The sequence below is a fragment of the Mirounga angustirostris genome, unplaced genomic scaffold (genome assembly GCF_029215605.1).
Source record: "Mirounga angustirostris isolate CCGP_5_RB_7025 unplaced genomic scaffold, mMirAng1.0.hap1 SCAF_8, whole genome shotgun sequence".
Taxonomy (NCBI): Eukaryota; Metazoa; Chordata; class Mammalia; order Carnivora; family Phocidae; genus Mirounga; species Mirounga angustirostris.
Window position 1 is genome coordinate 90892028 of NW_026991716.1, and position 26154 is coordinate 90918181.

General features: G+C 45.4%; 1 protein-coding gene across 1 annotated transcript in view; it reads right to left on the bottom strand.

Moving 5' to 3' along the window:
• The window catches only part of PREP (prolyl endopeptidase), a 116892-nt gene that overhangs the window by 5364 nt on the left and 85374 nt on the right, over positions 1–26154 (bottom strand). Inside the window, exons 11-13 of the mRNA XM_045865245.3 lie at positions 7234–7370; positions 4478–4572; positions 1561–1692 (exon numbers count right to left, since the gene is read on the bottom strand). Of these exons, the coding sequence (XP_045721201.1) occupies positions 1561–1692; positions 4478–4572; positions 7234–7370 (364 nt within the window). The remainder of the gene's footprint in view (positions 1–1560; positions 1693–4477; positions 4573–7233; positions 7371–26154) is intronic.

Here is a 26154-nt window from a genome sequence, read left to right on the forward strand (position 1 = left end):
TTTGCCCTTCGTGCTTCTCTTTTACAGTTTGCATATGATCCACATGCAGATTCAGAACAAACCCAGAATCTGACCCCCTTCTAGCAGCTTCCAACACACGCTCCAGGGCCAAGCCACCACCGTGTCTCACAAGGACGGAGGCCTCCTACCTGGCCGCCCGCTTTCCTGCTCTTGCCTCCCCTAACACCATAACATGATCAGTGCAAGATCGATCCCATTAAAAAGTAAGTCAAATTATGACACTCCCCCAAAGGCTTCTCATTCACCCAGACTAAACTAGCCTGGCTCTGAGGTCCTGCCTGGTTTCACCTCCTGCCACCTCTCCCGACACTCTCCCTCGCTCACTATGCCCAGCAACAGCCGTGGGCCTCTACTCTGTTGCTAGAACACTCTGAGCCCTTGCTGGCCTCAGGGCCTTTGGTGTGTATTGTCTGCCGCCTCTGACTAGAACAAAAGCTCCATGGGGGCAGAGGTGCTGTTTTGTTTGAAACCTATCACTGCCCTTTCTAAATTTAAATTATTTTGGACATATATATTTTACCTACATGGGAATTTTTTTTTTTTCAAGACTATATTGGGGTAAAGAGTAAGAACAGGTATTCAGGTTTTGCAATGACTCCGTATATTTCAAGGATAAGGAAACTGAGTGAATGTGCGGCTCCCCTGAGCCTGCTTCGAAAACAGTGGATTTTCACTTGTGTTTTAAGTTGAGCCTATATTTGTACAACGGCCCCTCATATACTGACATTGGATGTAGGACCCAGCAAGCAAAGCCACCATAAATGTTCATTACAAGGTAAAATGTCATTAACTACCAAAAATTAGGAAAAGCTACTTAGAGGCCATAGCACTTGCAGGTTAAAGGAACAGAATCTAAAAGCACAGTATTAGGTTCCGGCCCCAGCATCACCACTTTCCAGCTGTGTGACACCAGGCAAGCTGCTCAACCTCTCCGTGCCCCTGGGTCCTCGGTAAAATGGGGAATGCTACCAGTTCCTGTCCCTCAGGCTGCGTGCGTGACAAATGAGAGTGTGCATGCGAAGGGCTCAGCGCCCAGCACACAAGGTGCTCAACAAGTGTGAATTGATACCATGAACGATTTCCTGACTATTCTGCTGTGCATCGGTCTGTGTGCTACCTCATTTTCTTTCACTACTCCTCTCTGTACCCACAGCATAGGTATTCAACAAATGTTTAGTGGTGATCACATCTTACACGTAACACAATCACAGGGGTTATCAGGCTCAATCCTGTGCTGGCTGAATCCTAGAAAGGGTCTAGTGGATCTAGTCTGTGGGGCGGGGGGTCCCACCCAGTGTGCGGCCCAGAAGAGCTCGGGGCATGCAGGCGAGAAGCTTCTCAGGCTATCGGGAATCAAGCCTGTGTACAGTGGGTTCAGCTGGGTCTTTATGTGTCTTTTATCAGATGCCCTGATACAAATGGGTTTTGCTCTCTTTGCTCCCATCCATGAGCCAAAGTCAGTCAAGAGCTGTCTCCGGGCAGTGTATCTGAAAACCCCAAGAGTGTTAACTAGTAAGTACAATAGAATCCAGTTCTCACCCACTAAGAGGCCTCCGTTTGAACCTCCATTAATAGTCAGCCTCTTGGGAGATGTGTAACCTTCCTTGATAAGATACTCGGCCGCATGCTGAAAGTCATCAAAGCAGTTTTGTTTGTTTGCCAAGATACCACCTGCAATGTACCAAAGTAAAAGATGGTTAAGAAACAAAACATTAAAACACACACACACACACACACACACACAAGTTTAACCTAAAGGGAATTCAAACGATAGGGCAGAGTTTCAACTATGGATCACTTACACACAGTGGGCGAACACCACATTTAGAAAAATGCCTCAACTGCAATTTTGTTACACATTATGGAAATCCATCAACACCACAATCACTAATCCATACGGTAGATATGTATATTTCTAAATACAACGGCAGTGCCCCATAGGGAAGAGATGATCTGTTAGGTCAGAGAACCATGAGGACAAAAGTACAACAACAGGTAACCAAAAAGAACCTAGATATTAGAGAGGCTGAACTTAACCTTGAGCTGTGCTCAAGCCTTTCTGTGCTCTGAGTAGCGAGCAACGACCCCCTCTCGGGGACAGGACGGCTGTGTGCCCACAGGGGCGCTTCTCCACCCTCCTCTTGGCCGGAGCTGGAAACGGTCATGCTGAGAAATAAGCTCTTCAGTTCCGCCCTTCTTTAGGGAATGTAAGCAGGAGTGAGGTGGGAGGTGGTGGTGTGCTGAGCAGCCTGGTAGAGTTGCTCAATTCTTGAATGAAGATCTCAGACCCCTCCCCAGAGAATCTGGATTTTCTCATCCAGAAGTCATCCAGTGTATAAAACCCACACAAAGAAATTATGTAAAGAGAGGAACATTTGTAAGGTCTTGGAATATCTGAAAGTAAAGGCCAAAAGTCAAAGATGGGCCCTCAACGGAAGAAATGTCTTAAGTAACTGCCTATGAGATGAACCAAAAGCAGGCAGGTCTAATTAGATATTTGAGATTAACCACTTCTGCAGAAATTCAATTAAAGATGAAGCTGTGCTACTGAAGCAATTTTTTCATATGAAAAGAAATGTTGTTAAAATCTTAATAAGAAATTATCGGTGAATTAGAATAGCTAGAATTACTTAGTTTCCAGGAATAATATCATTTTGGGTATAGGACTATATTTTTTAAAGAGCATTAAATTTTAAACTCAATAAACCGAATGGAATTTAGATCTATCAATGTTTAGTATACTAGGGTCTAACTGGAAAAATCCATTTCTGGCCCCTTGACTGCCTAAATTTGGAGAAAGTTTATGCATCAGTCTAAATACAGACAGTCTACTTTTAGACTCATTCAAGCTCCAAACTCCCCCCTCCCCCACCCAGGGCTTTTGGACAATTAAGTTGGCTCATTAATACAGAGATGCGAGAGTACTGGTGTCTATCACGGCACAGTGCACCTGATGACCACGGGGTTCTGGAGGAGAACCTGGGTTCTCTAGGAGCAGGCCACAGGACCAGGAGTCCATGCAGGGGTGCGTGTACGCCAACGGTTTAGTCAGTGACGTGTGTCGGGGGTCCAGACTTGGCAGACGGATGGGGAACATAAATACATATGTAGAGATTTTCTTATTTTTCTTTGATCAATCATCTCTTAATATCACAGTATGATTTTAGTGTAATTAAACTCTGATATCAGGTCAGGGTCAAAATTATGCAATGATAATTTTGGGGATGACACTCGGGAGCAGTTGCCCTAATGATGGCAGGCAGGCCAGGAGCCCATGTGTTAATGAGAAATGCTCACTCTTGCTAAGATGCTCATAGTATGTTGTCTGATGTCAGCCTCTAGGGTGCTTGCTGGATGTTCAGGGGGTCAGGCCTGGCCTTTCCTACATCTTGTCATCTAACAGGTACTTACGAAAAATCTTTTTACAGATCTACCCTCATCTTTGCAGACTGGATTTGGCGCAGAAAACCCACAGCCTCTGGCCTCAGGTTCAGGCACAGGTGGATATATGCAGGTCTGCTGCTCCTACCGTGGGAGAAGACCCCCTTTTGCCTGATGCTGCTGACCAACACCAAGGCCTGGTGGCTACCTTTGTTCTGGTAGGCCTTCTTATAAATGATGGCTGATGATGAGAGTGGGGAGCAGCCTGAGGCCGGTGGGAGTGAACGTGCATTCCCACATCCTCCTCTGGCTATTGGTTAGTCTAAGAATTCCAGACACACGGAAGTCTGGGGGAAAGGATGTGCTCCATATGGAAAGAAAAGGAAGAAATAAGGCTTTAAAAAAATTTCGACGAAGCCTGGGGAATGAAGTTTAGTATCGAAGCAATATCCTCAATGAAGTAGAATACATGCTTCAGGAGCCCGGAGAACAGAGACTGAATCATTAAAACCAGAAAAGAAAAACGAGTGAGCTCCTGAGTCTAAAACCTGCTCACGACCGAGTCACAGCTATAATGCTAGGAGGTTGCTACTTCTTAGCAACATCGGGAAAATCAGAGAAAACAAGCAAAAGGATGCTCACTCTGGGAACAGGAAAGCTCTATTTGAGATGGCTCTTTTTAAGAGAAAATGACCTGGTTGGAGATGGCCATATAATGCTAACCAAACAGCCTGGTCTTGACTCAAAAGAGATCCAATAAATGCCAAAAAGTGCCCCGTAGACCCACTTCTGACAGTGATAAGATAAAAAGGTACCCTGTGCATTGCTAAAAAAAACCAATTCTGATTATGCTTTATAGGGAATGCTCCTGAGAGGTGTGTACTTCATTAAAATAAACAGATTACAAAGGAAAACAGAATGTGACAAAACGGAGCTGTTTTTAGAGGGGCAGTGGTGCCTGCAACGTGCTTGGACAGATCCTTATTTTTCGCTTGTCTGCTCCTAATCCCGTCGGCTCGCTCAAGCACAGCTTTGGCTATGCTGTGTTTGTGTTTCCGCAGATAAAGTACCTCACCTTTATGCCACGTCTCTCCGTACTCGCCACCTCCTCGGATGTTGGCCACCGCAAGGACACCGCCCATGTGTCTCACAAAGATGAGCCTGGACACGCTGAGGAATAGTTCAAATAATTAACCTTCCATGGACCACCTGGTACAGACCACGCTGTCTCTCTCCAGCCAAAAAAATGTATCCCCGAAGACACTCCACAGGTAACATTACTGAAATAGGAGCCCGGTAGTTTTATACTATTTGATTACAAATGTGCAAAATATAAAAGTTCTGATTAATGTTTAACTGCAAAGTTCATACATTCTCATGTGCATTCAGTAGATCTCATTTTTCTATACTGGTCAATATTTTACTACAGGAAGTGGGAATACACAATTCAGGATGCAAACAGAGAAAGAACCCGAAGCTCTCATTTCATGCTGAATCCATCTTTTAAACAATTACGTTGGCAAACTGAGTATCTCCAGCCACGTGACACAGCCCTGGTGTGAATGGCTCTGGGCTTTCACAGGAATCCCCAGTGGTGGTCCCTGCTCTACTGTTTCTAGTCTCTCTCTCCTCATTGTTCAAGTTGGAATAGAGAAAGTGGTTTCTGAAATTGGGATTTTAAAGAGGTGTTCCAGTTTTATAGACATTCAGATGCTGAACTAGTTAACATAAGGTGTGAGAGGGGTTGAGGAGACCAAGGACACAGTCCAGAAAGGAAGCATGGAGGGCTCAGGGCTGGAGAAAGTTTTCTAGAAATAAGTAGAAGAAACTATAGCACAAAGCTCTTAAGTAAGTCCTTTGGGAAATCTGGATTTTGTTTTCTCTTCTTTCTACTCTGACCCTGACGGTGCTAAATGACATCCATTATTTCTAATAGCTAAAATTAATTCTGCCTTGATAAGTGTTTATGAAAATTTTATCATTCTCCCTCTTAGTAGCTGGGTAAACGCAGGCTTCTGTAACCTGGGGCTCTAGATGGCCTGAGTGCTAATTTCTTGGGTCTTGAGGACTCAGAGAAAAGGGGAGTTGGGGGAGGTGATCATACCACACAACTGGATTGGCCCAACAGATTTTCAATCACCTGGTCTTCTCATCAACATTGTTCATGCACCCCTGATGGTCTCTACGGAAGCTCCCAGCATATCTGCTGGGTTCTGGGATAAAAATGGTGCAGGGACCCTTCCTTACTCATCTCTCAAGTCCCAGTGGAGCAGGATTAATAACTACTTGTACAAATGAACAAAGACAAGCAGTTTTAGCTATAGATCTGCTCGAGAATCAGGGTTGTCTCCATGCAAGACCCACTGCAGGGACTAAGGAAAGTGGGGCTCAGGATGCGAGTCTCTTAACTTATTCACTGAATGAAACACATGCTCACGGGCCCTACACTCAGGCATCACCATGACTTGAAACTGAAGCTTGAATTTCATCACTTTGAGTGATAAAGAAGGGTGAACAATGAGACATTTTATTTTTTTGTTTTAAGGATTAGGTCAGTCTAATGAACCAACAGGTACTGGTTTGCATTCTTAGACTAATCATCACAAAGAATAAATATGGCATACGGTTTAACCACAAAGACACGGGCATACGAACGAGAGAGCATATCTGACTGCCCGGGAAACTGGCACGAGGTGGGCAGCCCATCTGTGGCTCAGGCCCTGCCCTGAATAATGGTTGGTGCGGAGAAAACACTGCAGAACGCAGAGTGGCACTGTCATTGTATGGTGAATGAAGAACCACCCCTGCTCCACTCTTTTAACTGGTTTCCCTTCAATGTATTCATATGATGATTTTACAAGTTCATCAGCTCCTCACTAACAAAAGGATAAAATCCAACTCTTTTACCAGATGTCCAAGGCAGTTCACAATTTGGCTGTAAGCTACTGCGAGGCAGGGACCATGTTTCGTACCTCATCAAATCCTAAACACTGAACCATCAAAGGCTCAAAACAAAGCAACAGTTTTCTTGTCTTCATATTTGGGGCAGCCAGTTGATCTACCCTGAATTTATGTCCTGGGAGTCACAAGTCCATAAATTTCTTCCTGAATAGGATCAGATTTCATATGAGAAATCTCTATTTAGAAGTTGGCTCATGGCTGGTCTTGCTGGTAGGAGACTCCTTGTTTTTACTAAAAATGCTCAACACAAATTCCATTTTATACTGTGAATGGGATATTAAATCCAAGTTTGCAAATAACAGAAGATACTTATTTAAATAACAGCAAATGTGGCAATGCAGATTTTTCCCTCCCTGAACCGTGCTTATTGGGAAATAATCACATAACAGTTTAAAATGGATGAAGTAATACATAGCAGATACAGAAATTATACTTGTGGCCGAATATTAAGATGGTCCATTTTAAGACTCTGTGCTGCTGAAAAATATAATCAGTAGCTAAGAAATCATTCCCTCTGAAGAGAATACTGAGGGCAGTGGCGGGACAGCAAATGACAAACTGTGTGGGGATGACTACCTTCCATCCAGACCTCAGCTGACACTCCCCGTCTGTAGCCTGGCAGCTCCAGCCTCAGTGTCTAGCTCTCAAACAGCCTATTCACTGAAGACACACGATTAGCTTGTGCTCCTGAAATTCCTGACCGAAAGGGCATGTACTTAACACGCAATCCTGCCCCTCCACAAAAAACAAGTGAGAAATACACAGTTACATACATCTGAAGCAATGCGTTAGTGGACTCGTCTCTGGTTTCTTCCCACCGTAGGGGAGGACCGCGTCCACGCTGCAGTTGCCGGAGCGGGCCATGCTTACCTGTAGTTGGGCGTGATGGATATGTTGAAGCCGCCGTAGCCGTATAAGAAAGCAGGATGAGAGCCATCCAACTTTATGCCCTTCTTATGCACAATGAACATTGGAATCTTTGTGCCATCCTTGCTGGGGTAGAAAATCTAGAACAAAAGAAAGCAGAATAGATTTAGTATTACTTAGTTAACGCCTGCTCGCTTGCTTTTAAGTGGGAGAAACGTGCAGGTGGTCAATTGTCTCTTCAAGATGTAGAGCAGCACGGGCGCCTGGGTGGCTCAGTCGGTTAAGCGACTGCCTTCGGCTCAGGTCGTGATCCTGGAGTCCCGGGATCGAGTCCCGCATCGGGCTCCCTGCTCAGCGGGGAGCCTGCTTCTCCCTCTGACCCTCCCCCCTCTCATGTGCTCTCTGTCTCTCTCATTCTCTCTGTCTCAGATAAATAAAATCTTTAAAAAAAAAAAAAAAAAAGATGCAGAGCAGCACAATGGAGAGCCAGTCCCCCTGATGCATCCGATGTGAAGCATCTTTCAGTTTTAAGGAGACTTTGTGGAGTAGAGAAGTGTCGGAAAGTAGGGAGACCTGAATTTGAATTCTTATTCCACAATTAGCTAATTAGGTTACCTTGGGTGACCCATTTATCATCCTTTGGCCTCAGTTCTTCATCCCCAAATGGGGCCATTGTGCCCACCACACGCAACACAGAAGAGAACAGGCCGTCAGTTCTTTGCTCCTTGTCAGCCTCCCGGGACCAGAAAAGTCAGATCGGCCATCCTACCAAACAATTCAATCTAGGGAGACTCTTTTCTAGGAAACAAATTTCATATTCAACTTCCTCTCTATTCATTAAGATACTCAACTCTTCATTTTTCTGTGTTCAGCTATTATTAAGTAAATGTTAACAACTACAAGTGTATTAGGTGAGAGAACAGAAGAACAACAACAAGGAAAGCCTATTATTCCTATTAAAGACATTTTCTCCAGCATTTTTTTTTTTTTTTAAGTAGGCTCTGCACCCAGCATGGAGCCCAACGTGGGGCCTGAACTCACGACCCTGAGGTCAAGATCCGAGCTGAGACCAAGAGTCAGATGCCCAACTGACTGAGCCACCCAGGCACCCCGTTCTTCAGCATTTTTTAATTAAGGCTCATCACACTCTGGGCAACCTTGGGCAAGTTCGATCAACATTTCTATATCCATTACTTCTTGGATAAAAGGGGTAAGAGAAAAAGAATAAGAAAGAGGACACTGAATGCTAATCAAGTGATAAGCCCACCAAAAGCATATAATGGTTTCGTCCAGACAGGAAATCTGTAAATAGTTTTCTTTTTGGGCAAACATGGTGTCTTTATCCCAGATGATACCTGGAAAGTGTTCCCGCTCAGAAATGTCTTGCCGACCTCCCATGTTACACTCAAGGACATAAGTCTTTGCACTTTTGACGGTAGCAGTTCTACTGTAGAGAGTTGCCACAAAGTCCTTGGCAATCAACAGGGGGTGGGGAGGCGGGGGTGCAGATGTAGCGAAAAGCACCACAAGATGAAATAAATGCCTGCAAGGTTGGTAGTTATCGGAAACCTGCCAAAAAATAATAGCAAAAGAAGCAATGGTTTCTGACTTTGGAGAGATCCTGAGAGAGACGTAAATTTGAGAGTTCAGGAATCATGGAGAATACTCCTCAGGATTCAAAACTGTCAGAAGCGACACACACTTTTATTGAAAGTTGTCAGTGGCTGCCAGTTAGCAGCATCTAACAAGAGTGTAACTGTGTGGGTGGTACGAGTAAATGCAGAGTGAGAGGAGCAAGTTCCAAGTCACTGGCTCGGGCTAAGGAGTTCAAATACAGGGCCTGCAACTCGGACGTGGGGAGAATTTGGAGCCCTCCAACCACAGAAGGAGCAGGGGAACAACTGGTCTCACACAATTCTACCTTAAACGAATCCTCTGTTCAAAAATTGCAGTCCCTCCAGCTTACACCTGTCCTCAGACCCCTGGCCCGGCACCTCATCTCTCTCCAGTCCAGCTCACCCACCCACAACACCCTCCTCTGCTCCCTGCTCTCCGCCCAGCCAGCGGGGCTGAGGCACCTCTAGTCTCCACTCAGCTGGCTCTCCTTCTGTCCCCAAAGGGCTCCAGCTTGGTGCCCTGTGACAAGGTGGCTCCTCTGGTCCCACTTTTCTGGCCGCCACCTAGGGATCTCCAGCACCTGTGGGTCAGTGTGCGAGTCCCCCTCCCCCAGCTGGCTCCAGGACAGCGGGATCCTTTCAGAATACCAGCAGAAGCCCCAAGTCCCCTTCACACCCGTAGATGCAAAAATGTATGCAAGCTGAAGTTGGTGTGGTTCAGATGTTAAAATACCACCACTCTGAATGCTGTCCAAAAGTGAAAGGGCACCGTGAAGAGGATTACAATAAAATCCACTTCAAGAAAACTCCTTACAAGAAGGCTATTTCAGACTTGAAATGAATATACACACCATGTGAACACCCGTGTATGCAGTTTGTCACATCTCTGTACACACACACACACACACACACACACACACACACACAGGAGTGCTCTAGGCCGTTTCTATTTGTGGCAGGGCAACTGATAATAAACCTTAACCTGACTCTTCAATAAAAGGGAAAATTGAATCCTGAGTCTTTTCGTAACCATGGAAGGAATCCATGTGAACATTTTGGAAATAGTCATTACAAACAGCCCAGCCATTTTCCATCACGCACTGTCTCCTTCTTTTTTAATACTGTCAAAAAAAAAAAAAAAAAAAAAGTCATCTGTGAGGTTGATTTATTAATGGTTTTGATTTCCCCTAAAATGTTAAAGCCTGGCATTAAGAACCATTAGATGAATTCCTTTTATTTTTCCTTTCTCATGAGGCTATTTATGAGCAGTAGACAGTAGACAAATTCAAGGTCATTTTGTTGTTAATATTAACTAGCCACCAGTGACTCCATAAATAATTCTAATCAACATAGACCATAAAACCAGATGCATAAAGGACCTCAGAGGGAGACTTGGTGTTGTGTAGTATAATGAGAAGCGTATTGGTCATGGAGTTAACGCACCGTCTCCTTCTCTGACTTAACTGAAACTGCCTCCTCTTGAAGCCAGTTCCTTCAAAGCTTTTCTTCAAGAGGCTTTGGGGTGTCTTTCCCACGGCTCTGGATCTGCTTGGCTAGGAAGAAAAGCTAGCAAACGCCTTATTTCCATTTGCTTCCCAAACCTGGCCAAACCAAACAGCTCCCCTTCAGAATCTCACTAGTGGTTCTTGAAACTCATTGGCTGGGCCTAAGCATCGGTGTCGAACAGGTTACAAACACAGCTTCCCAGACTCCACTCCCAGGAGTTCCAATTCAACAGGGTGCAGTGCTCAGAGCTGCGATGTAGCAAGTCTCCCACCCACTCTGCTGCAGGTGGACCTGGGCTCCAAAACCAGTCACACAGTCTGCTTTTATCACTCCCTGTATCCTTGGCAGCTGTATCGACTAAAACCAGGTGTCTTCCCCCAATCCTTAATAATTCGATATGGGACTCTCTTGTTCTCCCCCTGGTTCTCATGCGATTTTCTTCAGTGCCTTTAACAATGGAATTGATGACCTGTTCAGCATCCTGTCCTTACAGACGCCTGAATGCCTCATTGTCCAATCCGAGCTTCCACACCACCCTATCCACTTGTTCATTCGAATGTTTGCTGGGTGTCCATCACGTGCCAGGCGCTGGAGAATCCCTTCCCGCGCGGGACGTAGGGTGTACAGAGACAAGCCAGCAGGCACGACGAACACCTGTGACCTTGGCTCTGTCCTTGCCCTCAGATCCTGAAACTCTGCAAGGAACGCGGACATTCCCCCTGTGATCCCAACTTGTTCTTCCCCCTTCCTTCCCTTCCTCACTCCTGAGTGCAACGTCTTATCACAACATTCAGTCCCTCGTATTCTCTCTGGCTCTGTCAAGCCTCACTTGGGCTCAAGACCCTTAGCCAGCTCTCTCGGTGTCACTAATGCCTGAAATCCTCTCATTCTAACCTAAGCCACTGGATTCCTTCTCCTCCTCCAGGTTGCGGCCACTCAGAAAATGCCAGCTCACTTCACTGCAAATTAGTAATACCTGAACTCACAGGCTCTGAACTTATGCTTTCTGTAGGTTTTCTCCTTTCCCTAAATGAGTTCCTTATGTTTCTCCTTCTTTTCCTTCCTATGTCTTTCCTAAATGTCTTCCTTATACTTTTTGTACTGAAATCAATTCCAGAGTAGCTGTTTCCAACACCTGCCATCTTCTTCCATTCCCAATACCACCCATTTGCATCCCCTACTCTTTGTCTTGTCTGCTGTCATTGAGGCCATCTGCTTGGAGTTCGTAAAAAACCTTCTGCCAACTTCACTCACCCTCTACAACCCCAGAGAAAGAGACTCAGCCTTGATTCTAGTCCTTGCCAATCCCACCACCATCACACTCCCCACTACCACAACGTATTCTTTTTGCATTTTCTCCCTTTCCTTGGCATGCAAACACACTCAGAGTTCTCCTATCCTATATAACAAAACAAGACACCAAAACCTTTTGCATTGCCCTGCGTGCCCCTCAAGCTAAATTCCCATCTCCCTCTTCCTTCCTGATCACACATCTTCCACAGTAACCTACACCCACAGCTCATGCCTTCCGACCTCATTCACCACTGCTGGTAAAGTGGTGTCTTTACCACCACTTTTTTTTTTTTTTTTTTAAGATTTATTTATAATTTGAGACAGAAAGAGCGAGCGAGGAGGAGGAAAGGCAGAGGGGGAGAGGGAGAGAAAACTGACTCCCTGCTGGGCACAGAGCTCTACGTGGGCTCCATCCCATGACCCCAAGATCATGACCTGAGCTGGAACCACGAGTCAGATGCTCAACTGCCCGAGCCACCCAGGTGCCCCAGCTTTACCACCACTCTTAAAGGGCATCAGTGAACGTTTTCTGTCTTTCTCCTTACCCCTCCAACTTCATCTCTGTCCCAGTGGTGTGTGTGCTTCCCAAGTTTTTCATAAGTTTATAGAGACACATCTATTCTTACATATTCACACACACACAGGTTACTGTCATGTGGTGATGCATGGAGTCAGGCTAATATTGGCCTACAACATAGACTCTCCTCACGCAGCAAGATATCATGGGGTTCCTTTCATGTTAAAATCCCCAAACTTACCTCTTTAAAAAAAAAGCACACACAAAAAAACAAAAAACCAAACCAAAAAAACCCCAAAAAAACAAACCTAGCATTTCATTGTATGAATGTACACAAATGAATTTAATCATTGGCTTACTGATGGATATTCAGACTGTTCTTTTTCTCTTAACAATGATGGAATAAATCCCTTTTAGATAAATCTCATATATTCATGCTATGATTTCATAGGATATATATTCTTAAGACATGAGCTTGCCAGATCAAACTGCATATAAAAATTCAATGCCTTCTGACAAATAGTTCTCTCAACTGGTGTATCAACTTAAGTCCCTAGGGACCCTGATTACCTGAGTGTCCATTTCTTATCAGCAGTGGATGTTACAAAAATGGATTTTAATTTTTGCTAGTCTAACAGGCAAACTTTACCATCTCATTATTGCCTTAAGATTATTTTTAAATTCACAAACATTTTCATCTATTTATTCATCATTTTATGTCTCTTTGTCAGAAAACAAAACGTACGTGTTTTTATTGTGTTACTTTTAGTTTATAGAAACTCTTCTTACATCAAGGATATTAGCTTTTTTTCTGCCAAGTTTTGTTTGTATCTCCTCCCCATCTATAACCTATCTTTTGACTTTCTTTGTGGAATCTTGAATATACACCCCACATAGACAGATAGGGGTTTCTCCCCCCAAGTTATAAAAATCTTTGGATTTTTACATTTATATTTGTAGTCCAAATGGGAGTTTGTTTTTGCATATGGTCTTTCCCCCAAAGACCAACTATCACATACCACTCACTGAAGGACTGTTCTTTCCCCCACTGTTCAGAAGTGCCGCTTCTGAATTGGTTTCTTCCCAGGCCTCGTCTGTTCTGATTTCTATCTGGCAACTGCTTCTCCGGCTTCCTGGGTGGAGTAGCAGTTCTTTGGTTCTTGATTTCTCTAATTCTTTTTCAACCTTCCTAATGGATCCATTACTAGCTCTTCTTCCTCCCACCACATGCTACTGTGTTGCAAATTTTATGCTCGGTCTTCCCTTTTTTTCCTGCAAATTCCTCCTCTGCCATTCTCAGAGAGCGCTAATAAACTACTCTGTGCTCAGGACCTTCAAGTGCACATGTGATCTCCCAGGGTGGGTGGCCCCTCTACCTCTCCATGTCACCATGCCCTGGATATACCTGGGGACGCGCTCCTCCTCGGAGCTCTCTTAGTTTGGCTAACAACAGTGGTCCCTCGTTTCTTTCTCTTCTCAGCCACCTGACTGCCAACTCCTATCTTGTGCCAAGGACCCCACACCCAGGCACCCATGCAGTCTTTCCAGTTCCCACAGCCAGGCCTCTCCTCTCCCCTTTGCTCTGGCAAACCCGCTCAGGATTCCCTACTGCACGAGCCTCAAAACCAGCCGGTCTCCCCGATGCCTCACGTTTGCTAAAGTGGTGCTGTGGTAGGAAGAGTAGCACCGTAAACTATTATTAGTCACATACAGAAATTAGAATGTAATGTGTATATATATAATACAAAAGCCATTAATGCTTTATGAGTAGACAACTGCCAAGCTTAAACCCATGTGTTATTTTTCCCTTATTCAACAGGGTATTGCCACAATACCTAGGTTCAAGTTAAAAAGCAAAACAACTTACTCTTCTTCCCCCCTCATACTTGTAACCAAATGAGAGTTGGCAATACACATCCATTGTTTTTGAGTGTCCACTGTGGGCACAGCTTTTATGGGATCCTTAATGGACAGGAAAACAAAGCGCTCACATGGGATCTAACAGGCGGCCACTTGAGCAATAGAGAAGGTCTCTGTGTCATCCAGGGCTAATGGCTCGTCCTGTGAAGCTGACGGGCCCTGCCTTCCCCTTCTTCCTGTCAGCAGCAGAGCAACTAGGTTGTGCCGTAGAGCAGCTCAACAAGGAGCCTGTGACACCAACGTTAGCAACAGGGTCTGTCCTCTGGCACACGCCTTCACCTAACAGAGTGCAAGGCCCGCCAAAGAGCCTGTGGCCGAGAGTCTTCAGAAGCACCTGTGAGATCTCAGAAGAGCCTCTGCTTTAGCATGTTTCCACATGAAACCTTCGTCAAGGGCACCACAAGTAACAATAAACATCATGACAGCAATTCAAAGCCACCGTTCATTCGAGACATTAGTGAGCCAGCCAGAGGTTGCTCAAACACTGTACGAAGAAAGCTTCCCTCCTTGATTTTATTTTTTTCCCCTCTAAAACTTACATTCTTCATTTTGGAGACTCTCATAGCAGCGTAACAATGTTACTCCACATCTCGAACCAAGAGCATTCAGCACAGCAAGGCAATGAAGGTCTATACCCTCTGGGAAGCCCCTGCTGTTTCTCCACAGAGGACAGCGATGGGTCTTCTCTGAGCAGTCCCAAGACTGTACCACTTGGTACAGAAAAGCTGGTGTCGGTTCTTTCTCAGCCCTGGGGAGCTAATAAGGTAATCTCAAATTCTGGAGATTTACGATGTTTTAGATACAAGGAGAGATCGTCACTCTGGGACCTCATACACTGGTCACGCTCTTATTATATAAAGGACAAACCTGAGATCCATGAAGATAAGATACCTGCCAAGGTGACAATGCCAGTTAATGGAAAATTACCACCATGGTCTCCTAAGTCCCTGGTCCAGGGTTTTCTTCCTACTCTTATCACAAAGTAATTCACTCTATGGTATTGCTTCTTTGTAAATATCTTTATTGGGTGTACCTGTGTAAAATTTTGCAAATGTTAGAAGCTTTGGCACTGACTTAATAGATTTTTTTTCCCCCTCAAGACAATAATCACCAGTCTCTAAGGAAACCAGGGGACAAATATTCTGCCAGAGATACTGTGATTTATCTGCTTTTCTGTTTTTGTTGCCCTCTTGAAAAGGAGACTCATTCAAGCATGTCAAAAGCCGTATTTCAGATACAGAGGTTATTATATTTACTTTTTTAAAGCAAAGTAAAAGTCTGCGTGGAAAGATGATCTTTCTCCAAGCAGTCATCAGTGTTACCATCTTCAAGACAGATTATTAAAATAATAAAAAGCCCAGTAATATCCTGCAATGCCATGCTACTAAAAAAATTGTTTCAATAATATTTTTAAAAGGTTTAACAGACACAGTTAACAACCCCCACTTTCTAAGCAATCACTTAAATTTAAAGCTGCTTCCAATTTTGCATATTTAAGGCCATAGTCTAATGAATGATTATTTCGCAGATAAGAGCTCACAGATCTTTGAGTTGAAGGCTTTAAATTAAAAAACTATTGAAGGTAAGAGACATATAAAGCATGTAGTAAAAAATGTCCAGAAATGACCATCCCTTATTGCCAAGCATGACTTCCCAGAGGCATGACCAAATACAAAGCAATGCTACTCTACAAGCGTGCTTTGGCACGAGATGACAGTCACTGAATACATGTCCAGCTCTCCTAACATGTGAATCTGGTTTCCAATAGATGAGATAAAAACATCTTCCTTTAAAGGAAAAAAGCAGAGCAAGGAAACCTAAGAAATCAAGGAAATGTTACCGTTCTTCAAGAGAATGACATCAGTCATGAAGAGACCAGCCATCTCTACTGAAATGATTACTTTTCTTGAAATGAACACACTTAGTACTAAAATCAGTTTTGCTAAGACATTCAGACATGGGCAACCACTGAAGCTTCTGAAAACAATCAGTCTTCAACCCCAGATGTGTTCTCGTTCGGGTTTGGTGCTATCGGAGGCAAAGGCCGGCACTCTCACTTTCCCCAGTAAAGGGACATGCTCATCCACGGAAGATGAAGACAAACTGCAAAGGGCAAGCCCTTCGGAGAGAAGAATGTCTGGTGAGCGCAGCTCCTTCCTAATTTTAGGGCCTGACAGGTTTAGAGGAGAATGTTCACGAAAGGGTGTTGAGCTTCCCTTTTTATCAGAGTTGACAGAGGCCACTTGTGTGCCCTGTGCTTAAGTGTGGCAAACGCATGTGACGAGGAGCAGAGCCGCTCAGAAATCTGGTCAACGCGAACAGGGTCAGGACATCCCACTGCCCAAAGAACAAGGCAGAAAGCAACCGCTGAACCTCCATTACCTTGTAAAGCAAGGACAGGGAGAACCTCGCAGGGTTTCAAGGGGGTGCTGCACATTTCTGTACAGTGTTTAGGTTAAAGATACCCGCCAGGCATTAGGAGGTCATAATCCTATCTAATTTCCAGGCGTTTAACTTTGGAGGAGTGGGGAGGAGTTTTAAGAGTCACCTTTGGGCAGAAAATATAAAGGGAAATTTCTATTCCAGATCCTTTTCGTTTGCTTTTCAAAGGGTGGCTAGACCGTTTTCTAACCGTGGAGGTTTAAAAACTCCTATGGGGCACCTCAATAACAGCAACGTCAGTATACTTAAGAATCTATTTTAATTTTTGGTCCGTTTCTTGAGTATCAACAACGGGCTAAGTGCTCTGCTGATAGTCTCTGCAGAAATGCCTCAGCTCTCCAAGGCTGGGCCATCTGTTCTTTGGAATAATAAGCCTATTCCCGGTTCCAAAATGTGGAGCAAGAAGTGAAACAGAAACGGGAAGGTGCTGAACACAAGGGAAGACAGACAGTGGCCCACGTGGACCGTGGCACTTTGATGAGTTTGGCTGGAGTCTGGAGGCTTTCAGGGCTGTGATGAATAAATAGGACTCGATAGCAGACCACAGTCGCCATCTTCAGTTCCACTGATCTGACCTCTTTGTGGTCGAGGCCCACGTAGTCAGACATCCTCATAAAATGGAAGGACCTACTGCATGCACAGGTTCAGGGAAAGCAGCCTCCGTGTTTGTCTCAGGGTGCCCTCACAGAATACATCAGGTGTGGGCAACGAGGCTCACTACAGGGGCACTGAGGCGGCACGTCAAACGGACACATGTTTGTTCTGCTCTTTATGAGAACAGCGTCATGAGTCCATCGTCAGGGGGGTAGGAACCTGGCACTGCTCGCATTCAGTGAACGTTTGATGAATGACTAAACAAGACAGAACTGCACACTAAACACTCTCCTTCTGATCCCCACCCCCCCCGACCTATGCCAGCTTGTTTCAGTTCCTGAGGCTCAGAGGCACTTCGGATGCCTCTTGCACACCGTCCCCTCCCCGCCCACCTACGTGAAGGCCCCCTGGCTTCTAACAGGATTCCTGCTTCCAATCTTTGGGCATTTGTTACCAGATTAATCTCCCTGAGATCAAGGGGAGAGAGAGAGAGAGAGAGGGAACCTTCCTTTTACTCGAGGTCACTCCCCTCCTGACAACGTGTAACGCCTCCCCATCCTCTACACAACGAGGTCCACGTTTTAGACCAGTCATTAAATCTCTTCACTTTCTACCTTCTACCTTTCTGAATCCTTCCCAACTGCAACTGTCCCCTCCACTGAAACTGCCATTCCCATCTCTAGGTCCCCAGGTCAGCAGGCTTCACAGACTAAAGCACAACTGGAAAAAAAAAAAAAAATTCACTGGCTCTAAGGAATTCATTTATCTGATCCCCCTCGAGCTTCCAACCAATGCAGGCATCCAAAAGCTGTATCGCAGGCAGGTTCAACCTTTGCTTGGCTATTTCTAGTAGTAAGAAAGAAATTAACAACACAAACGGCAGCTCATTTCACTGGGAGCCTCTCTCACTGTCGGAAAGTTCTTCCTTACCTGAAAATGTCAAAATAAATGAAAACACAGGGCACAAAAGTCAGCCGAGGCTCTGGAGACAGAACCTAGTGATAGTAAATTTCCATATAAACTATCAACTAAAGTTCTGTACATTAAAAAAAAAATACTAAAGTGCCCACCAGTAGGTTTCTGTATTTTTCACAATAGGATTTTCCTCAGTCCTTAGGTCAAAATAGATGTTATTTTACTTGATTTGTTTAAAACACTTAAATAGTTCTTACCATGAACCAAGCACTATTCTAGAGGTTTATAAATATTCCGTCATTTAATCCACATATGAGGTTTATACCATGAAGGCCCCCATTTTTTTGGGGGGGGGTCACTCTGACCAAGAGAAGTAACTTGTCCAGGTCATATATCCTGGGAGTGATCGAGTCAGGATTTTTAGCTGGGCCAACAGACTCCAGACTCCTTGCTGTCAGTCACTAGGAACAAAGGATCAGCAAACCCCCTGGCCCTCCTCCAGGGCCCCCTCCTGAACCCCCTGTTCATGGCTATGGTGCCGTCATGTTTCTGTATACCTCTCTGTACCTAGCACGGTGCCTGGAAGACAGTGAGCACTTAGAAAACAAGTCTGGATCCCTGCATAGACACTCAAACTGGACACCACACTGCAATCAAACAACAAAAAAGTATTTCGGGTGGCAGTGCTTTGAAAAAAAAAAAACTATAAAATAAAGCAGTCTAGAGTCTGGCATCAAAATGCTTATAAGCTGAAAAGGAATGAAATACAAAATAACTTGGGTTGAGGCACTCAAGAGACTGTATAAGGTCACAAATTTCCAACTTATTACTAATGAAAAATATTTAACATCTGATATTTTCTTTATGTGTAGCTGTTAATCTATTAATTTAGCAATGCCATGGCGGATGAGCTTTATAGCTCCGAAACGGTTTAGTTATGGTAATTTACTGCATGAGATTGCACCTGCGTCATAAAAACCCAAAAAGAATACTTGAAATCCATTTCAAATTCTCATTAACTCAAAACTATGGTGGACCACTTATTTTACTGCCTTAGAAAAGTAAAATTAACAAGCGAAATGTTGACATGACAAACTCTGGCCAGAATGTTCAGTAACAGAAGGGAAGCAACCATACAGCTTTAAGGATCTGGGGCTGGTAGCTCTGCATGCTTAAAAGGCTGGACTAGGAAAGAGAGACAGATGTTAGTGAGGAGGGAGAGCAGTGTTTGTGCAATCAAGCACCTCCTGGTCGGGGGGAGAGGGGCTGGGACAGAACCACGTGCTGCCGACAGTGGCCCTGAATCGAGGGCAGCACCGACAGAAGCCCTCGAGCCAGGGAGCTGGCACAACTGTCCAATTGCCATTTTTTCGTTTGTATATTCAAAGGGAAAGGGAGACACATCAAAACACTGTGAGGAGCAGATGCACACAAAACCATTTCGCTACAGAGAAATGAATGACTGGAATACTGAAAAGGGGAATCTGGAAGTAAAAGCCTCTGGCCTAAAGACGTTTCGGGGAGTCTCTGTTGCACACCTCCAATGCTGCTAGTACACCGATCTGCTTCTACCTAGAGTCTCTCGGACACGGCAAATGCAAATTGCCAAAATAACCCCCTGGGAGAGTCAGAGGCAGGAAAAACCCATCGGAGATGATTTCAGGTTGCTTAAACGACAATCGTTAGGGGGCTCGTGAGCGCCACAGTGCGTTTCACTCCCCGCCGCTGGGGAACCTGGAGCCAGAGGTGGACTCACACTGGTGAAGGCGGGCTGCAGAGAGGTGGTCAATGGGGAGACACGCAAGTAGAGGCTTCCAGGAGCATCACAGCCAGCCACTGGAGGCCACTCACCAGGGGTTGGAAGAGAGGAAGGGGAGCAAATGAACACAAATCACAAGGTTCAGAAGTCCTGCTGCAAAGCTACAAGCACAACTTCTTCGATTTATATTCTATGCTTGGCTGTGTGAAATGGTTTCCTATTTGTGCAGTAGAATGACAGTAGCAAAAATCTTCCCAGTGGAACCGTAATAACCTTTTTTTCTTTTTTGATGACTATGAAATGCCTCCCACTACCTTGTTCACCCCAGCGCTATCATGATAAGGGAGATCTCATCTATTCATTTTTAAATGCTTTAAGTGTGGAAATAGTGTAATTTTAAGTATGCATACACACACACCTTTTTATTATCACTTGTAATCAAGGCATTAAGAGAGTGAAATATCAAAGTCTAAGGAAAATGAACGTTTCAGATGAATAATCGATTCATGTTCATGGAAGATCTAGAAAAGAACAGCGTGCTGTTCTGATGATAGATGGCATTCAGGATGGTGGATAGGGAACATTTGATGATATGAAGCATCAGGGGTGTGTGCAGAAAAGCTGGCCACAAAAATAGCACACTGTGGACAAAAACTTCCATCTAGTGAATTCCGGTCCTATCTGTGCTGCCTAGTAATTAACAGGCAAAGCCCAGGGCTGCAAGGAGACTCCTCACTCCCAGATGGCTGGGCTCAGTGGCTCCATTCACAGCTTCTTCAGTCTGCTGCTTTCCTGGCCATTTCCTGGCCACCTCCCAAGTCCTTAACTGTTAGTGCTCCCTTTGGTCCTCCCCCCGCATACATGCCCCTGGGGGTTTCAGGCTGTGCCCAGGTGCTCAATGACCACCACCACGGCCAGCCTTCATGACTCTCCCTAACTTCTGACCCTAATTCTCTGAGCGCCTGGCAAATGTCACGTAGGTATCCAGCATAGTCCCTTTCAAGGGCTCCCTACTGTCCAGGGGATAAAATCTCACCCTATTTGGGTGCATACCAGACTCTTATGGTTTGACCTGTCTGCATCTCCAGGCTCATCTTCTGCCAGTGGGGTGCAGCCCTGGTGCTAGGGATGCCTCTGTGCGCAAGCTCTCCTCCTTCCCGTGACCTTCCCCTGTCTGCCCAAAGCTCCTTTCCTGGAAGCCATCCAGGGACAGTCTTAGACGTTCCTCCTCCTCTGGGCTCTCACAGGACCTGGGATCACCTTTTGTATCGTTTCTCCCACCATCAAGTTGCTACAAATGTTTGATCACATCATTTCCCCTCCTAAATGCTATCCTGATCCTTATAGTCCCAGCACTGCCGGTTACAAGGTAGCAGCTTGATAAGTGTTTGTGAAATAATTATTTTTATTTATTTATGCCATCTTCTCATTTAGAAATTCCATTTTATTTAAATTAGTATTATAACTATCACTGCCTTAGGCATCCCCCCGGCTTCTCTCTGTGAGGCACTGGGACTTTGGGGACCTTGCTTAGACAAACACAGCAAGGGAATACGTTACAAGAAACATGAACAATGAAGAAAAGAACCATATGTACAAATCAATAAACTATTGAGGAGTGATGAAGGAAAGGGAAAGTGGCACGTGAAATATAAGAGGCTGCTTTAGAAAACCTGTGAGAAAAGCCAAAAGCCAAAGGGAGAGAATTAAGTTTCCAAAGTCTGAAAGCATTAATTAAAAAATCCAAATGATCACACATTCTCATAAAACGTAGCAAGGAATCCTGGTCAACTAAATTTGCACATTAGTAGAACTGTTTTTTTTTTTTTTTTTTTTTTAATTGCTCAGCTTGTCTGAAAGTTTCCCAGACACCTGCAAGAAAACAACAACACAATAAATGTGTACCAGGAAGATATTAAAAAAAAAATTAACTTTGATGCTCTAAAAGGAGGGGCAGGATTATTTCCTGCTTTGGTCACAGACTATGAAGACTATACTTTCAGGGATCATTTCTATAGTGTGGTCACAGACTATGACCCGAAATACACTTAAAGACTAGATCACACAAAAACTCCACAGAAGTACAGACAGTAACAAACATTCGTTTTCTGACACTATTTGCTGGTTTTGAATAGAAATTACCTTTGGAGGGGAGAGGGAGCTGGCTCCTTTTGGAATTTTACAGAAAGGGAATGATCCATTCGCATAGGTTTCTGACAGTGATAACTAGGTAATTTCAGACTGGCTTCTCTTACTCATTTGTCAGATATTTATACGGATCTGCTCTGGGCTCTGGGGACAGAGCAGTGGGGAAAGCCACTTTCTGAAGGGAAGACAGAGGATCACATAAACAAATGAAGAGACAGAGGGGAAGCTGGGATGGGGAAGGGCTGCTAACTGGCCCGGGAGCAAGAGAAGGGAGCTCTGGTGAGCGCAGCGGAGGTGAGCGAAGGAGTGGAGGTGAGGTCCAGGCAGAGGAAGGCAGCAGGGAGGGAGGGAGAGCGAGGCGGCCAGCGTGAGTGCGGCCCAGCGCCTGGCAGGAGGGGCCAGGGGCCAGCCCCGGGGAGGCCTGTGGGCATTACTCGAGGCTGGTCAACCGGCAGACAAACGTAATCATAAGGGAGAGGCAATTTACTAAGAAGCCACAATATCCTGTGAAACGAGAGCAAACAGCCTCTTCCTTTGGACCACACATCTCAGAACTGGCTGTCTGGCCTGCGGATGCTGACCCCAGCCAGAAGTCGGCTAACGTGTCGCGAGAAACGCCAATCATTCCACGCCACCGCCACCACCACGAAATCTCGGTATTGCGGGACTCAGGTCACCGCGAGGGACGAGCTCTATCCTTCCACCGATGGGAGGGTACCGTGGTGGAGCAGAGAGCCCCAGTTTCTGCTGCCAGCCCCACAGCTCAGGCCGGCCTGGGGCAGTGGAGGAGAGAGCGGGTCACGGCGGGGACGCAGCTGCGCAGCCAGAGCTCAGCTCGCAGGGGCGGGCGCGCGCGGGCGGTGGCCTGCAGGGGTGAGGAGGCGCCAGAGCGCGTGCACGGGGAGGCGGCGGAGTGCCTGCTAGGCTGCGCTGCCCGGCCAGGGGTCACTCGGTGCGGCCCGCAGCGTCCTCCTGCCCCCCTCTGACCGACTGGTGGGGCCCGACGCAAGTTCCTGCGTCCAGACGGGTCCACCGAGGCGTGATGGAGGCCCGAGAGCTCGGGCCGACTTCCGAGAGGCCGGACGGCCGCAGACCTGTGACATGAGCCGCACGCGGTCACCAGCTACTCAGGCGGAGCAGTGCTGTGTGTTCTTTATGAGGTAAAGTAGGAAAATACATGTTACGTAAAACACTGTTCAGGACACAAACTCTGCTACGATTTTGAGTCCACCAGAAAAAATAATGCCTGTGGAGAAAATAAAAGGTAATGACTTACTAAGCTCTTTAGAGCTGCTTGTATTTTTAAGGAAAATATTTGGAAAACGAAAGCTTACAAATAATGAAACGGATTTCTACTGATAGAATTTCAGGTGCTGCACGTCAAAGATGGGGCCTGGGGCAGAGGCAACCCCGTGCTCCCCCAAAAGCCCCCCTGCTTTCTCTGGGGAGGGAAATGTGGTGTCATCGGAGCGGGCGCTGTTGTCTCTCCTTCCAGCACGTGGAGGATGACTGACCATCACCATCTGCCAACTCTAAAGCTGGTTTGTCCCCATCACATGGGGTTGGCCAATGACATGTGGCCAGGGGAGGGCGGGGACACTTCTGGACAAAAGGACTGAAGGCCACCATGGGATGGGATGTGCTTTCTAGAACTCTGTGCCACAGGGACAGGCAGTGCGTGGTCGGGGAGGCTCCTCAGGGAGGGCCTGGACAGAGCCCCAGAGGAGGTCCGATGGATAGTGTACAGGAAGAAAATGTCAACTTTTCTGACTTCAAGCCTCTGAGACTGTGACGGTGCTTGTTAACTGCAATAGCCTAGCCCATCTGACTGATCTAGAAAAGAGCACTCAGAAGGAACTCATTCATAAGAAGCAGAAAATTTCTCACACTCACTATCTGAGAGTCTTCTGGCCCTTAAACTGAGTACATAAAAAAATGCACATATTTCAAAATTTCAAAACTACTTCTTCATTTTTAGTTAAAACTCAAAAATTGTTTGGAAAAAACAGTAGGTAAGATAAAGAAAAATGTGGTGTACACACACACACAGAATGGACTATTAGTCATCAAAAAGAATGAAATCTTGCCATTTGCAACGACGTGGATGAAGCTAGAGGGTATTATGCTAACTGAAATAAGTCAGTCCGAGAAAGACAAACACCGTATGATTTCACTCATGTGGAATTTAAGAACAAACAGATGAACAAAGGGGAAGAGATGGAAAAATAAGATAAAAACAGAGAGGGAGGCAAACCATAGAAGACTCTTAACTATAGAGAACTGAGGGCTGATGGAAGGAGGTGGGTGGGGGATGGGCTAGATGGGTGATGGGCATTAAGGAGGGCACTTGTGATGATGAGCACTGGGTGTTACATGTAAATGATGAATCACTATATTTTACATACATAAAAACTAACTAGAATTTAAATAAAAACATGAAACAAAAAACAAAAGAAGATAGAGAATTCAGGGGCGCCTGGGTGGCTCAGTTGGTTAAGCAACTGCCTTCGGCTCAGGTCATGATCCTGGAGTCCCTGGATCGAGTCCCACATCGGGCTCCCTGCTCGGCAGGGAGTCTGCTTCTCCCTCTGACCCTCCCGACCCTCCCCCCTCTCATGCTCTCTCTCTCTCAGTCTCTCTCTCAAATAAATAAATAAAAAATCTTAAAAAAAAAAAAAAAAGAAGATAGAGAATTCAGGCCCTTAGAGGTCTCAGAGAAGGAAAATAAGGAGCTGGCTTCCTTCCTGACACAATGGAGGGAATGTCCCTCCTATGAAAGCCATGCCTTCCACCAGGGCTTGGGACCCTCTCACCTTCTCAAGGAACTTGGCTCCTGGGGTGGTTCCTTCCTACTGGCCAACCCATCAATACACCACAATAATCTGTTTTCTCCCCCCTTCATAAGACAGGCCGTTGACCTTCTACACCCCTCTCACCTCATGCAATTCAAGTTCTCAAGACTGTCTGCACACATGGTTCCCCACTTCCCTCTCCTCTAACTCCCTCCTCCCTGATCTTGAACCCACTGCCACAAAAGCTATGGAAGCCTCCATCTGTAAAATGTTCTATGAAGTTAAAATTTTATTTTTTGGATTGATTGGTTTTCTTAGCACAGCTGTATTCTACAGCAAGAAAATGAAAAATCTGAAAAGTAATCTGAAGGACGAGGAAGAAAGGGAGGGTAGGAGGACAAACCACAGTTGTTAAAAGACAGAGATATTCAGTTAGCCTACCAAGGATTACTTTTTCTTAAGAAATTTTTAAAAGTTTTAAAATATAAGCTTTTCAGATTATAGCATTAACACAAGACTGTGCTAATTAGACTAATAATGCAATACAACAATGTATGAAAAGCAAAGCTAATCCCCCAATCCCTCAATCACACCCTCCCATAAGAAACCACACATGTCTTCTCCCCTCTTCCTCAATATACCCTGTTCAGCCACCAGTCTGACCCCACTGCTCCTGAAAGTGCTCTTGTCAAGATCACAATGAATACACCCGGTCAAATCCAAGAACTTTTCTTCTTTGCTTATTTGACCAACCACACTGAGTGTTGTCTGCCACTGCCTCCTTCTAACACCCTTCCCTTGATCTCCTGCTCCCCCTTGGTCTGCAGTTTGCTGGCTTTTCTCATACCTCCCTGGCTACTGCTTCTGGGGCTCCCCTGCTGGCCCTTCCTCCAGCAGCTAAGCCCTGGCTGTGGGGCTCCTCGGGGTGCAGTCCTGACCCTCCCTCACTCTACTCCATGTAATTCTGTCCTTGCCCCAGATTTAAACAACACACTTACACTGAAGATGCCCATGTTTCTAACTCCAACTCAGATCTCTCCTTTGAGCATGAGACTCAAATATCCAACTCCATATTTGACATTGCCACCTGGCTGACCATGTAACACGCACAAACTTGACACATCCAAAATATTCGTCCTCCCAAACATGTCCTCCCCGACCCACTGCCAACAACTTGATACGTGGTACCAGTTGCTCAGATTCCAAATCTCAGAGTCATCCTTGATGTATCCCTTCCCTTCTTCCCATCACGTGCAATCCCTGAGTGCATCCTGTTGATTCTACCTTCCAGGTATTTTCCAAACCCACTCTTCCTCACGTCCACAGTCTCTCTCTTAGTCTAGGCCACCTTACGTCTTCCCTGGTCTAATGCTACAGATGTCTTCCAGCAGTCTCTACAGCTGCATCTTCCCCTTCCATCTA